At 36.6% G+C, this 15976-nt stretch overlaps 1 protein-coding gene across 2 annotated transcripts in view; it reads right to left on the reverse strand.

The window, feature by feature from the left end:
• Positions 1 to 15976, reverse strand: part of LOC104596819 (Polynucleotide adenylyltransferase family protein) — an 85327-nt gene that overhangs the window by 17095 nt on the left and 52256 nt on the right. For both annotated transcript variants that reach the window (XM_010258119.2, XM_088888633.1), the window contains exons 9-10: positions 12098 to 12164; positions 5967 to 6050 (exon numbers count right to left, since the gene is read on the reverse strand). In XM_010258119.2, coding sequence (XP_010256421.2) covers positions 5967 to 6050; positions 12098 to 12164 — 151 coding nt within the window. The remainder of the gene's footprint in view (positions 1 to 5966; positions 6051 to 12097; positions 12165 to 15976) is intronic.

Here is a 15976-nt window from a genome sequence, read left to right on the forward strand (position 1 = left end):
GAAGGGTAAAATGTGATAGAGCAATTGAGGGATTTGGTTAGTTTACTAACAAACATAAGACTAAAAGAAAACTTAGGAACATATAAAACAAAAGACAAAGAAAGAGATGTTGTGGTAACATTACCAACACCGTAAATGGGGGAAGTAGATCCATTGGCAAGGGTAAAATTATTTGATGTAGAGGTTGGAGAAAGGGAGGAAAACACACCTGGAGTGACCAAAGGCTCTAGAATCAATTATCCAGGGTGAAGGTTTGGATCCTAGGCAAGCTATACCTAAATGAGCAAGGGTGGCGGTGTTCTGATGTGAAGTGGCCTGAAGAAATCTCTCATACTCCTCTCTTGGAATACTCATCATCTCCTTCCCAGTAGTAGTGACTGTAGAAGATGCTGGATCTGGTTGAGTATCACTAACTTCACTACCACCAACAGCTGTATGATTAGCCCATGTGGATTGTGGGCCATGCAAATCATAGCAGAAGTTAACTGTGTCCTCACCCACAATGTGTGCGCTTCCTCTGCCACAGCCTCCCCGTGTCACAACCTCCTCCACTTCTACGACTACCAACAGGGTTACCACGGCCTCCCTTAACTGTATGACCACCTCCTCTGTGCCCATAAGAAACACCTCGAGTGTCAACAAGTGCTGATCTGTCGGAAATCATGTTACTCTCTGTGGGGCTAAGAGATATCCTGCAGAGACAAGCAAACACTTCTTCTAGAGTAGGGAGAGCAGATCCTCCCAATATCTATACTCTGATAGGTTCATACTCTACTCCCAGTCCCACCAAGAACCATGTAACATCTAGTTATTCCCTTTGTTGCTGCTGAATTTTGACGTTCGGAGTTAAGGGATGATAGACATTAAGTTCATTCTGAAGATTTTTCATACTGGCATAATATTCTTCAAGAGTCTGATTTCCCTACTACAAATTGAAGTATTCCTGATAAAGTTGATAGCCCTTGTAGTGTTTGTTGTCTTGTCCAGAATAGTTTCTTGGCATGTTCCCATATATCCCTTGCTGTATCTAAAAACATGAAATTAACACTGATTTTAGGCTCCATACTGTTCCACAACCACGTCATGATCTAAGCATCCTCTTGCTCTCAATCACTAAAACCCAGGGATTCAGCACTCGGTTTCTCCTCCTGTACATGTTTCACTTTCTTCTTAGCCTTCAGAAACACTTCCAACAACTTGGCCCACGGAACATAGTTTTCACCATTGAGTTTGATGGACGTCATCTGGACACTTAAAAACTCAAAGGAAATCATCACACTCGATTTCTAGTCACTACTCGCATCACCCATCGACACCATTTCAATCTATGAAGCTAGTTCTGCCCGTCACACACAAAAAGGAGAGGTTCCAACCACTACACTACTGTTCTTCAACTACCACACCAGCACACTAATAATCACCACGAGTTTGCCCTAGCATGCATTCGACCACTTTGAACACCATTGTACTGCGAACAAGCAGATTTAAACACAGGGAATCCCTCTTGAAACTGCTCATTAGAGGGTTCAGACCACTGCTACTACACCTACTCAACCACCACAGCTGTTACACATGGTGACAACAGTCCACATGAAAAAAGTTTTTCTTTCTCTGTTCACTCGAACTGTTGCACTCATCCACTGTCACCAGAAGTCAATCCACCGAAACCCTGGAGGTTGCCACAGAAAAAGAAGAACGGAGAAAGAAGGCTGCAATCGACTTTTACTAGTGGCACTCTCGTACCATGTTAGTATTCAGCCGAACTGAGAAGAGAGAAAGAAGAAGAATAGTGTCGAACTGAGAAGACAAAAAGTTTAACCTAGTTGAACATATATTTAAAATTGACAAACAAGTATACAAAGATAGTAATGCCCCTGTCTATGTAGGAGGTATATAACTAACACATTACTTAGATGATAAAGACTAAAATACCCCTGTTTAATCGACTAACAAATACAAATTCGGTTTCATTCTCATACGTATTTTCTGTTCAGATTCAGGGGGAGAATATACTGATGGAGACTTCTTATCCTATCTAACAAGTCATAGGATACAAGTTTAACGAAGCTGTCCAGACAAACCTCAACAGAATGGAGTGGCTAAGCATAAGAATGGTCATGTGCTCAGTGTTGTGAGAACCCTGATGCAAGAATCTCATGCTCCTTTGTTTTGGGTAGAGGCTGCTAGTATTGTTGTGATAATATGTCTCCTTTCTTGATTAATTGTGTTTCCTCTTTTGTTCTTGCTAATATGTCTCCTTTCCAGAAACTGTTCGGTCATCCTCCAGATTTATCTAGTCTCCATGTTTTTGGGCGCCTTTGCTTTATTCATTTTCTGTCTTGTGAATGTTCCAAGTTATCTGCTTAGTCTGTTATGTGTGTCCTTGTGGGATATAGTCTAGATAACAAAGGATTTCTTTGTTATGATCCCTCTGCTTGTCGCATTTGTGTTTCTCAAAAGTTGTTTTCCTTAAGCCTATCTCCTTTTTTATTATTGTTGCTAGGCTATCTATTCCATCTGTTACTGTTTTGCAGAATTTTGCTCATAGGATGTTTCTCCTCCTACTAGTGTGAAAGACCTTCTCGCCTTCTCTCGCAAAGGTAATGTGCTCCAGATCCTATGCCTACAACCTCACTTACTCCTAGTTCGGATCATCTCTCCACTAATGCTCCTGTAAGTGATGTTACTTCATATTCTATTTCTATTCCTACCACATCTCTTCGTCATTCCTCTCATATTTCTAGACCTCCTGACCGCTATGGTTTCCCTTCAAACCATAGTTCTTTGTTTGTTGTGTTATCTGTCATATATATCCCCTGCTCATATCAACAAGCCATTACTGGTCCTCATTGGAGAAAAGCCATTGGTGCAGAAATTTATGCCTTATAAGAGAATGGCACTTGAATTTGGTGGTTCCTCCCTTTAGATGCTTTAGTCATTGGAAGTTGTTGGGTTTACACTGTGAAATTGAAGTCTGATGGTTCATTGGAACTATACAAAGCTTGTCTTGTTGCTCAGGGATACACCTAAGAGTATGGCATCGACTATAAGGAGACATTTGCTCCTGTTGCCAAGATTACTACAATTCGTATCCTCCTAGCTCTCTATGTTGTGCATTCGTATCCTCCTAGTACACATGAAGCCTCCTAGATACAGTGGTGATCTCGCCCTTGTTTAGCGGCTAAAGAAATCCTTATATGGCCTCAAACAAGCTCCTCAGGCCTGGTTTGAGAAGTTTCGAGATGTTGTTGTTGCTATTGGATATCATCAGAGATGTTGTATGTAGAAAATGTGGTGTTGACTAGGGATGACCAGGATGGAATACAGAAACTCAAGTCTCTTCTCCACAGTTCCATTCATATGAAAGACTTGGGCTCTCTTATTTATATCTTGGGGCTGGAAGTACACCGTAGTGACCGAGGTTACTTTGTTTGTCGACACAAATATGCATTTGATCTTGTAAAGCTTGTTGGTCTTACGGGCACCAAACAGGTTGGTACACCTCTAGGACTCAATGTTAAATTGTCTAAATCTATGGGACCTTGCTTCTTGATGCTACAGTACACTATATTGACAACTGGTTGGGTCCCTCATCTATCTCACCATGACTCATCTGGACATCTCTCGTGTGGTTTAGGTAGTTAGTCAGTTTGTTCAACCCCACATGACCACTATCCACAAGATTATTCATTATGTTCGTGGCATTTTATCTCGGGGACTATTCTTTTCCTCCTTTCCTATTCAGTTGAGGGCTTATGCTGATGTAGATTGGACAGGCTGCCTTGACACTAGATGGTCTACTACAGGGTAGTGTGTCTTTTTGGGTGACTCCCTCGTCTCCTGGAAATGTAGGAAACAACAGTTTCTAGGTCATATACATAAGCCGAATATAGAGCTATGTCATCTGTGTGTAGTGAGATTGTTTGGCTTCAATCTCTCCTTGTTGATATTAGTGTTTACCTCCTTCCACCTATTCCTCTCTATGTTGATAACACTAGCACAATCAAGATTGCATCTAATCCAGTGTTCCATGAGAGAACCAAGCACATTGAGGTGGACTGACTTTATCAAGGATCTTTTTCTTGCTAGATCCATCTCTCTTCCACATATAGCTTCTAATTTGTAAATTGTTGACATACTTATGAAGCCTATGACGAGATCTATACATCTATATCTTGTGTGCAAACTGATACTTATGTCTCAACATTAGTTTGAAGGGGAGTATGGAGACACTTGATGTACTATAGTTCTATGGTCCCTGTTGTACTATAGTCTTAGTCTCTTATTTTCTTCCTTTTTATCTTTTAGCTCTCTTAAGGGCTCTTTTGTAATTCTTTATTTTTTCTTCTTTAGCCCTTCAAGGGTTCCTTTGTAATTATACATAATTAATATATATTTTGACTCATTTGGGGTGGGGATCCATTCATTCTGTTAGACACCCCTGAAAGCTTTGGTGTTCTCCCAAACTGGAAGATTGACAGAAAACGCTCGTGGCACACTGGGAGATATGGAAGAACACCTAGCCACTCACTGTATCTCCAATAATCCATAAGCACAACTGCCCCATGTATTTGGTAGAAATAAACCCCCAAAAAATGGAGCATTACCTCAATAAATCAATACAAGAACTTCTACAGAAACCAGGTATTATTACATAACTACCCCCAGTTAGGCGGCAGCAATAGAAAAGAAAAATAAAATAGCCATGAAGGCCCATTAATACTAAAAGCTCAATATAGACAAAGCAACCCAAATAAATGAAAAGAAGATGAGATGCATAAACAACTAGATGATCCATATTTCAACACATCATTGAGGATTTCATCTTTCCTGTCAGATATCCTACCTTCCCATTCCCTTCTATATACATCTTAATAGATAGAGACCTTCCTAGTAAGTTTGTGCTATCAAACCTGATAACAATTTTTTATCAGCATCAAATATGATAACCTGATAACATTTTGTTATCAGTTGATGATGCCAATGTAGACCCAGTTCCAGAGATCCCTGCAATGTCTTTTTAATCACCAAATATCTTCTCAGTCAACATGGTTCATGAACTGATCTTCACAGGATGGATGAATTTAAAAGACCACTCCCACAGGCCCACAAGGCTCACAGACCCATACAAAACTTCTTTCTTGTACTCAGCTAGGATAGAAGAGTACACAATCACCTTCAATCATTCAAATAAGTCACAGACATCATCAACAGTCCAATACATACACACTTAGAGAGGTATTTCTGCTTTTATTTAAGCAGAAAAAAGCAAGTTTCAGTTACTTTCAGTTACAAGCAGTAGATATGGAAGTGAAAAAAATTTTACAAAATTCAGAAAATCCACCAAAATTACAAAATCTCCTCTATCACATTAACCCTATTGAAGATAACTTTCTCATGAATTAACAGAAATATTGAAACTCAGATCTGAAATTTTACGATTTTCTCAATGTACATAAAAGTCTTAAATGCATTCAAGTGACATCAGAAACATCATTAAAATTGCCTTAAATCCACCTCTATCAAATTTTACGCTTTTTTCCTCCAGTAACTTCACAAACTATAACAGGACTTTGTCCTTGGATACCAACTTGAACAATGAGAATTGAGAAACAGTAGAAGAAATAAGGTGGAAAGAAGAATTTGTCAGAGAAAACGCTACTGAACTCTAATTCCCACTGTTCTATAAATGGAATGACAAAAACACTACTTAAAACCATAGAAAGACAAAACTATCCTTTCAATGGATTCCTAAAAGGAAAGATTATTGTAGTCTGGACTAGGATACTGGACCAGCTTCTGCCAGCTCTCTCAAAAGATGGTAACCATAATCTTCTAATTAACAAAATAAACTTAAGCTGATGGATTACTCACATTTAATATTGTGGAATAAACTAACTGCACATACAAACTTTCAAAAAAAATCTAAAATATGCAGGATTTCTGATGTACAAGAGAGTAGTTACCTTTTTGCCTTTGTTGTCTCTATACACAGATTTTCTAAGTGGAAGAAATAATGCTCCAAATAGGTAAAGCCTGATTTGTTCATCCTAAAATTCGCATATAACAAATAAATAAAGTTCAAATATTAATACAAGAACAAGTCAAGCATAGAACCAAATGCAACTGACCAAATATAAAAAATAATTTGAACCTACACAAAGAAAGATAGGATAAGTTTAGTAAGAAGAAATGATAAATTTGTGAAATTAATATTTGCTTAACTATGTTCATAAAGGAGATCAACCGGGAATCCATGACACCTTGCATTCCCTTATTTTCCTGAATATCTACTTGACACAGACAGATTAATCCAATCACTGAGTTTATGGCAGTTATGATTTTTAGAAACCAAAGAAGAATGAAGATTGAGAATGTGAGAAGGATATAAGAAAAAAGAAGAGAAGAGATCATATGCTTTCGAAAGAATCACATTGAGTGTGTCTCATCCAGTGATCTAATTGCATTATATACTGAAGTAAAGACTACAAAAACGCCAAAGTAGTAGCATGAAAAAAAAAACTATATTTCTATCACTCTCTTTCAGCCACTTGACCTAGATTTTTGTAGAGTTGTTGATTAAAGACTCAGCTTCCCACTTGAAAACCTTCAGCACTTCTCACCTTTTGATGGTCCCCAAAAAAGATCATGGTTCCACTTTTTTCAATACAGCCATCAACCTTTGAAGTTTTAAGAGTACTCTTTGAATGCATCACCATCCACAGGTAAAACCCAATTCCTTTTAACAACATTTTTGAAATACTCATACAAAGTCCACCTCTGTAGACTTCAAAACACAATTAATAAATGCTTCCTATATATGTGTTTCAAAGCCTTAATAAGCAAATAGACATTCCAAGCATAGTACACTTCTCTTCTTGCACCAAGTACATTTAATGACTTCAAAACCATCATCAACTAAATTTAGAGTATGCACCCACTCGTGAAAATCAATCATCATCACCATCATCCAAGCCTTATCCCAACCATATGGGACTACATGAATCTGGTTTTACCATTCCACTCTATTTAACGTCATATCCATTGTTAAGTTATTGGCATTTAAATCATTTCTTACTACTTCTACCAACGTTCCCTTTGGTCTATCCCTATCCCTTCCATACTTTTTAAGGCACCAAGGTGAGGCTAGGCGACAGGGGGGCGCCTTGTTGCCTAGGCAGGCACCTAGGCGACACCTAGGCGACGGATTCTTTTTTTAAGTAAAACCATATATCCTAGGGTAGTTCCCTAGGTTCTATAACCATCTTTCCTTAATAATTATCCATAATTTTCAAAAAATGAAGGGGCTGAGGCACTACTTTTGTTGTAGGAAAAGAAGAAAAGAAAAGGTGGAAGAAGATCTGTAAAAAGAAAATGTGTTGATTAGACAAAATTTTAATTTCTTCCCTTGCTTATTGGTTCAGGTTCTGAAATCTTTGAGGATTCAATCAAGGATCAAAACATCGATACGATACGCCCCGTATCGGGTGTATTGTATTGTATCTTTGGCGCCCCAATACACATGTTTACAGGTGGTTTTGAGAACCCATTTTTTAAAACAATATATATATATATATATAAATGAAATTGAAAACCAAAGAAATAAAAAAATAGGGGGAGAATCGTTATAAGTACTGATACACCGCTGCCGATACATAGAGGTGTATCGATACTTTGAACCATGGGTTCAATACAGCAGTTAGCAATGTTTGTGTTGATTAAACCCTAACAAATAAGAAAATAATAAAAATAAATTAGTACATAAACACATAAAATGAGTATTCTAGATTAATAATGCCTATTTTATAATTATAATGTCAAAAAATTAAAAATATAAAAGTATTTTATAACATAGTGCACAAAACTACGAGCCTCCAAGGGCACCTTGTCGCCTAGGTGCCCGCCTAGGTGTCGCCTTGACAACTATGATCCCTTCTAGCCCCTTCAACTTGCAATAGATCACTTCTTCTTTCAAGTATAGTTGATGGTCTACTTTCTCTCATTTTATCATCCATTTGAGTTATTCCTAGATTCCTTCAAATGACTTCATTTATGATCCCATCCTTTGTAGTTTTCCACTCATCCATCTCAACATATGCATTTCTACCACGCTGATTTTTTGGGCATGTTGTTTCTTGACTGCCCAACATCCTGCTCCATACAGTTTAGCTCTTTTTAGTCTAAACAGTATTCACCTATCACATAAAACCCTGGACGCACGCCTCCATTTTGTCCATCCTGCTCTAATTCCATAGGTGACATCCTCAGTCTCTCTCTTATTATATTATCAAACCATGATACTAGAAAAGGTCACATTGTATTATTTCTCAATCTCCAATCGTAAGTGTACACTAACTTGCACTACTACTACAATTATTATTAAATTACATACCATATTATTCTGTTTTAGTCCTACTTATTTTAAAACCTCTTGTTTCTAAGGCAATTGTCCATAAGCTTAGTTTTGTATTAATCCTTCATTAGTTTCATCAATTAAAACAACATCATCAATAAACAACATGCATCATGAACTTTGGTGAAGACCCATGGAACCTAAATCCAGCTTCCTACCTCTAATCTTTATAAAATTGCATTGAAATCCATAACAATCATCCAAGATTCCACCAAATTCTCCCATAAAAGAAATGCCTGATACCAGCATCAACATTAAGAAGCAAATGTTGTTCGCCATCCCCTATCACCTCAAAGCAAATGCTGTTCTCCAAAAAAGCCAAATTTTATTAGAAAACACCTGGTTGTGAAACCCATTCATTCCTATTCTTGAAACAATAAGACATGTTCAACAATAGCATAAGTACAAACATCTTGAAATTTAATGTTCCAAAAAAGACCAACCATCAAAGAAATAGGGAAGAAGCATTACCATGGATCTGTGATCTAGGCTTTATTTGGATAAGCTTTTGCACTTTGAGTTGTGGAAAACAAAATTAGGCTAAAAGTGATTTGAACGTTTGGTTAGAATTGCTTTCAAAGTGTTATAATATGAGTCTAAAATACTTTTACACCCCAAAACAAAATGCCTAAAATTGGTTCTTTTGGGATTTGAAAGCAAAAATCCTAAAGCTTATCCAAAAGCAACCCCAGTTATACATTGAGTGTTCTCATTATTATTCATGAGCACATCACTATTCTCTTCTTGCACCATGTCTGCTTTTCCTGATCGATCTCTAGAGCACTTCACTGTAGTAAGCCCTCCATCAAACCCATTATCCACATTAGCATGCATGTTTACACCACCATTCTCATCATCTAACAAAAGGTCCAACGAAATTTCGAAACACAAGGACTAAACTTCTCTTACAACTATAAAAATTTGGATACTTTTCAATCAAGGGAAGACTTCACACTACTAATAAGCTCAGTTTAGTCGGTATTCTAAACTCTTTCTTGCTATCATTCATCATAGTCTTCAAAGCAATACTCTTTGGGGGATGCACTGTATCCTTTTCCAATCAAACATTACCGTTCTTCATATTATCCCTTTTTATCTTCTTCTAGCATTCACTTCAACATGTCCCTATGTATTAGTAGACATGTCAATCCACAACCACTTGTTATGATCTTTTAGTCGTCCAAGTATAGGAAACATGTTTGAAATGTTAGAAATATCGTATGGAAATATTGTAAAAATTATAGACATGGTGGAAACATTGAAAAAATATGCAAAAATATAGAATGATATTTTATAAAATGATAAAAGAAGCACAGGCACACCTTTTTAAATTATTGTGTTGTTCAAAATCATTAAACAAAGCTAAGAAATCAAGGTCATAGACAAAAGAATACATTCTAAAGTTGTCCTATAAACCTCAAGATTTAGAGCTTCATGATAGAATGAGTTTAAAGCATGTTTAACTCATTCTAAAGAATGAGTTAAAATTGTTCCAATAGATCAACCAAATAATCTATTACACAAAAAATAATAATAATTTAACTTCATGTTTGAAATGAATATTGAGCTAGCTCAAAGTGGTATCATGTAAATTAGGCGGGCAATCCGTACGATATTGTCACCAACTAATGTTATAATGCCATCTCTTGTACTCCTTATAGTGCTGGTAGTGTTCACTAAGATATATATATTTGTTCGAGTAAGATTTCATACCCATGAAAGTGGAAATGGAAATATGTTGTGGCAATTGGAAACTATCTCTTGTACTCCACATAGTGCTGGTAGCGTTCATTGGGGAATATGTTTGATTCTAGTAAAATTTCATGTCGCTACACATGGAAATGGAAATATGTTGTGCAAACATTAGCGAATTTAGGGACATTTGAAACCATGTTTTAAATACTGCTCTTTCTCAAATCAAATCATGATATGCTTGGGAGTAATAGTGGTAATCGCAATATTCCTTTCAATGGAAACATACCTATGAGGAAATTTTTGATATCTTGAATAGCAGGTCCCCCATAGGCACATTTGCTAGCTAGGGAAAATGATAAAGGTTGTAAAGAACACACAATCTCTTCTTTTGAAAAACAATATGGCCAGATCTCCCCATACAACAAGAGAGTTTGCATCTGATCTCAATCATTGTGGGTGAAAGAGGGGGAAAAACCAATTTAAATTTGACTATCAATGCAAAAGAGGGTGGGGATTGGGGAGGATCTGCAGAGGAACTCACATAATAAAAGCACATATTGACCAGTTTAAAAGCACATACGGGCCTATTTATAACCCATTTAGATCCTTTACTTAAATAGGGAAGGGACCACTCCCACTTAAGTAACTAACATGCCACCACTCTATGAAAATAAGCATGTTGTCATGTAAGGGAGTGGGAAATGTATATAAACACCCTTCCCTTCATCTATGAAAAGAAAATTCCTATTAGGCAATTTTGGAGAATAAACAACTGAAAGTAGAAAGAGCGGAAGAAAGGAAGGAGAAAAAATAAAGAAGAGAGGAAAATAGCCCCATAATTGGGACTAAGGTATACAAGGATGAAAAATTCCTCTCTCTTTGCATCTACCTACCTTACAACTCCTATTATGATTGCTACTCCGTTATTCTCTACTTTATTCTAGCAAGACAGATTTTTTTTTCTTTTTTCTCCTCCACTTCATTCTTACAAGGCAAAAATTCTTTCAACATGTTGTCAACTTCTCTATAAGACAGCAGAAAGTTTTCTGCTCCTCTACTTCATCCTACAGGGCAGAAACTTCTTTCTGCATGCAGTCTTCTTCTCTACAAAAGGACAAAACTTTTGTCTTCATATATACTTCTCTATTAAATATGGAACACAAAAAATGAAGGAAAATCTGGAAGGAAAAACTGCAAACAGCCTTGTAAAATGACTTCGCTGATTGTATCTTTCTAGATATAAAAGAGAGAAAAAAGAAATAAATATATGATATAGGAAAATTAAACTGCCTGCAGCCTTATAAAATGACTTGGCTGATTGTAGTCCCCTGCTAAGTGATAAACGGAAAAATATGTAGGCGGAACAACCCACCTAGGATGAAGGTGGGTGGGGAGATCAGCAAATACTTTGTCAGATGTGTTAGCTAAGCAAGGGGTAAATAGGGAAGAATTGTTTTGGGCTCAGTTGTGATTCTTGCTTTTCTTTCCTAGTTTACTTGTAAGATTCAGGGAGGGGCTGCAGCTCACGCCTCTCCCTGGGATGTTGTATGAACTCACTCTAAATCTGCTTCTGAAATAATAAATTTATTATCATTCATCAAAAAACAACCCACCTAGAAACTTGTCAAATGACTTATTGTGCTCACCTAGAAAAAGTAAATGAAATTTATGTAGGAGGATTAAACTGCCTACAGCCTTGTCAAATGAATCAGGTGAAATGGAATGAAGTAAATGGAGTTTATGTTAAAGGAACAAACTGCATACAGCCTTGTCAAATTACTTCGTTGATTGCTATCCCCTAAAAAGTGGTGAATTGAAGAAACAAAGTAAATGTAGGACAAATAATAAGAACAAAGAGCAAAGTGTGCATAAGTTCAACCTTTTGCAACTAACAGGTCAATAAGAATGATACATGAAGAATGAAAGAGTGAAACACTTCAAATGATAGAACATCACCACCATTTATGGTCTAAGGTTTGAAAAGCTTACAGTAATTGTCGGGCATTCAATTTGTTGCAAAAGGTTGAAAGCAGCATCCATGTGAGCAATACAAGTCCTGGTTGGCAGAGGATGTATAGGTAAGGATTAAGTTCTAAAGCACAATAAGAAGTAACCATAAAATGTGATCTGAAGTGGAATGAATGATTTAAAGATTCATAATTTGGAAGTAACATTGCACTTGATAGAGCACAATGGCAGGATAGGATTCATGTAGTCAACCCCAAATAATTGAGTTGAGTAGTGTATGGAACAAGCATTAAAATATAAGTTGATCAAATATACTTTTAGGGTAGAACAAATGTCTCTTACCCCAGCAATGCCAATGTAGTCAAAGTATCATATAGGTAAACCACCTAGATATTTGAAGAAGCTACTGCCCAGGAGGCAGATTACTCAACTCAAACGAGCTTTATCCCAACCATAAAGAGTCAGTTGCATGGATCATTTTTAATTATTCCATTCTATTAAGGGCCACATCCATTGTTAAACTGTGAACCCTAAAGTCATTTACACTAGAACAATGTCCTTTTTGATCCAACCCAAACATTCTTCCCCTTCTCTTTCCTTCTCTTTCCTTCTCTTTCCTTTTTTTCTTAGTTTTAGAAAAATAAAAATATTTTGTATCATATATAATAGAAGTTCACAAGCATGGATTCGACAAGAAGAGCAAGTTCACACTAAGTTTACTGAGGTTTCTGAGTCAAACTTCAGAGGTATTTCTCATGCACCCTCTTCAAATAAATCTAAAATACACCTGGCCATCCTTGGTAAAAAATTACAGCAATATCTACATTTCTCGTAAGAAAATTATATGAAAAAAAATCCTGGTTTGATTTTTCTATACCATTAGCTATATGATTCACGTAGCCCTAAAATCTAAATTTCCCCCAAACCAGGGAGACAGTCATTAAAATCTAAATTTGATCCCTCATTGTTCTTTTTCTAGATATTGCTTTATCTTACCACATCAAAAGGACTAAGCTACAACAGGCTAACTTAACTACACTAGGTCAAACTACAGTGTGGAAATTAAAATCCATTAGAAGATATTGAATACTGCTAACCAATCCTAATCATGGTCTACCAGAACTGGAGTATGGTAAATCATGTAAAGACATCTTTGGACCATAGTTCTAAAATCAACCAGACAAACTTCAGATTAAAATCTCATATCGGGATAATGTTAAAATTGTTTATTCTAGTCTCCTTAGGCATGTCCATCTTGGACTCAGAAAAGATGATTCTACTCAATCGGTATCACAGATGGCTTCAACCCAAACATTCTAGTCTCCGTAAGTAGACCTAAGATATAATTCTTAGGGAAATGAAGATCCCTCTATGGCTCTCGTCACTTCAATCCTAATTAAGTATCTTAGGTTCCCTGAGTCTTTGATTTTAAACTCCTTATAAAGGACTTCACCTGCTGAATTTCACTACCATTGTCAAAATGTCATCAACATAGACAATAACTGCCATTGTACCTCTAGAACCTCTACTTGATAAAGAGTGACTCTGATTATAGCCTATCTTCTTCATAGCAGCAGTGAACCTCTCAAAACATGCTCAAGAAGACAGTTTCAATCCATGCAGTGCTTTCTTCAATCTACATCCATCCCTTTAGCATTAGGGTAATCAAATCCTGGTGGAATCTTCATTTTTATTTGCTCTCCCTAATGAATTTATCACATCAAATTAGTAGGACGTCCAAGATTTATTTACTGCAATAAAGAGAAGACACCAATAGAATTAATCTTAGAAACTAGAGCAAACATTTCTTGATAATCATTGATGTAAGTGTACATGAATGAACCCATTGGAAACCAGTCTCATTTTATACCTCTTTATTGAGCCATCTAATTTATAATTTTATACTTTATTGTATAAACCCATTTACACCCTATCAAGCAATTTTGAAGGGCCAAGTCAACCAACTCCAGATACTATAGTTTTAGAACTCCCGTCTATTCATATATGTCATTTCCCGATTTAGATTCCGATAGTGCATCTTAAACATTAAAAGGCAAAGTAATGGAAGAAGTAGAGACAAGAAAACTACGACAAGGAAAAAAATATGATAAGAGCATAATCAAAGATGAAAAATGTTGAGTACAAGTTTGCTTTCCTTTCTGAAGATCAATGAGTAAGCCAATATCTGAAGGATAAGCAACAATAAAATAGATACTGAAACAACAAGACTAGAAGTTAAACTAGGAGAACTAGCAGAAATAGAAACTGAATCTAAATAAGGATCTTGGGGAAGTTACTCATCTAGTTGGCCCTTTATCCTTCTAGGTACAACTGTAATTCTTTGTTGATTGCCTTGACATCTCCCTTAAAGCAAGTACATGCTAGAGTCAATGATTGGTGGATAAACAAAAACAAGTAAAGGGAGGATATCAGCCCCTATTCCATGTAATAGTAGTCTTCTACCCTTGAAAAGATTGCACCCGAGAAGTAAACAAAAGGGATGGATTCAAAGAAGGAGACATCCATGAAAATGATCTTCCAATAAGACATATGGTAACATTTATATCTCTTCTGTATGGTATAGAACCCCCAGAAAATACACTTGAGAGTACAAGGGTTCAAGTTTGGACCAGAAGTAGAATGGAAAATGAACATAACAAACACATGAAAATACTTCTTGAGGAATATTAAATAAAGAGCATATTATCAAAGAAAATATTAAAAAATGAGCAATTTGGAAGGAGAAGCTCAACCTGACATTTAAAATTAAGAACACATAAGGGTAAACAATTAATGAGGAAAAAAAACAGTAAGAATAGCTTCAAACCAAAAATCGTATGGACATTCAGACCAAACATGAAAGCACAATGTCATGAAGTGAAAATGTTAAGAGAAAGCATATCCCGAAACAGACAAGGGCTTATGGGACGATTTTAATCAAACACTCTAGATAAATCTAGAGGCCCCAAGACAATTCCAAGATACACTTGAATATTGTGGATATTTGTACAGTATTCTAGAATATTCTTGTAAATATTTGTAGAATAACATGGAAGAATTCCAGAATGTTCTTAACCTTTGGATGTATGACAAATGAATTGATCTCGACTGTTGATTGTACACCCCATGTGATATAAGGAATAGGCCTTCATTTGCTGGGGCATCCAGAGTTGTTATTCATTTCTTGAGTGATCAAAGTGATTTTTTGTTTCTTTTTAACCACTTCTGTGCTTATACAATTCCTACTTGCCTGTGTGTTTCCAAGTGTGTGATGTAAATCAACTTGGTGTTAACTTGTTCCTAAGAGCTAGGAGTGTGATCTAAGTTGGAAGGTTGACTTATGGGGTGACAAACTACTAGCACAAATGCCACACAGACATGCTAGGGAGATTCGAGGTCTATGACAATGAGCTACGTCCAGAAGATTGTCATTTTTCCTTTTAGTCACTCCATTTTGTTGAGGTGTACCTGCACGAATAGTTGCCTTCCCAATTGAGTACAAAACATCTTATGACAATTCTTATGACAAACTCAGGTATACTCATACTGAATAGGACATGACAATAAGGATACAACTTCTTTTAAGTAAGAAAATGACACATGATATGAGGTTAAAGAGATAAGGTAGGTCATCTAGATTCTACGACAAAACCAAGGAGTTTGAGTTAGACCTTTTGTGCTGATAAAGGGAGCAATGAAAGTTCAGCACATGTGGAGGGTTCAACCATTAGAGAGGATAGATGAGGTATTGCAATATCAGTGATGGTAACTTAACCAAAGCCACCAGTGTGTTATGTCCCCATAACTTAAATGGGTTAGGGGAAGTTAATGATGTCTCTAGAGGTGAGACAATGGGAGATGGAGATGTCGAAGGGGGGAAAGGAGAGAGCGTATAGCTCA

The sequence above is a fragment of the Nelumbo nucifera genome, chromosome 5 (genome assembly GCF_055504915.1).
Source record: "Nelumbo nucifera cultivar China Antique chromosome 5, China Antique-T2T, whole genome shotgun sequence".
NCBI lineage: Eukaryota > Viridiplantae > Streptophyta > Magnoliopsida > Proteales > Nelumbonaceae > Nelumbo > Nelumbo nucifera.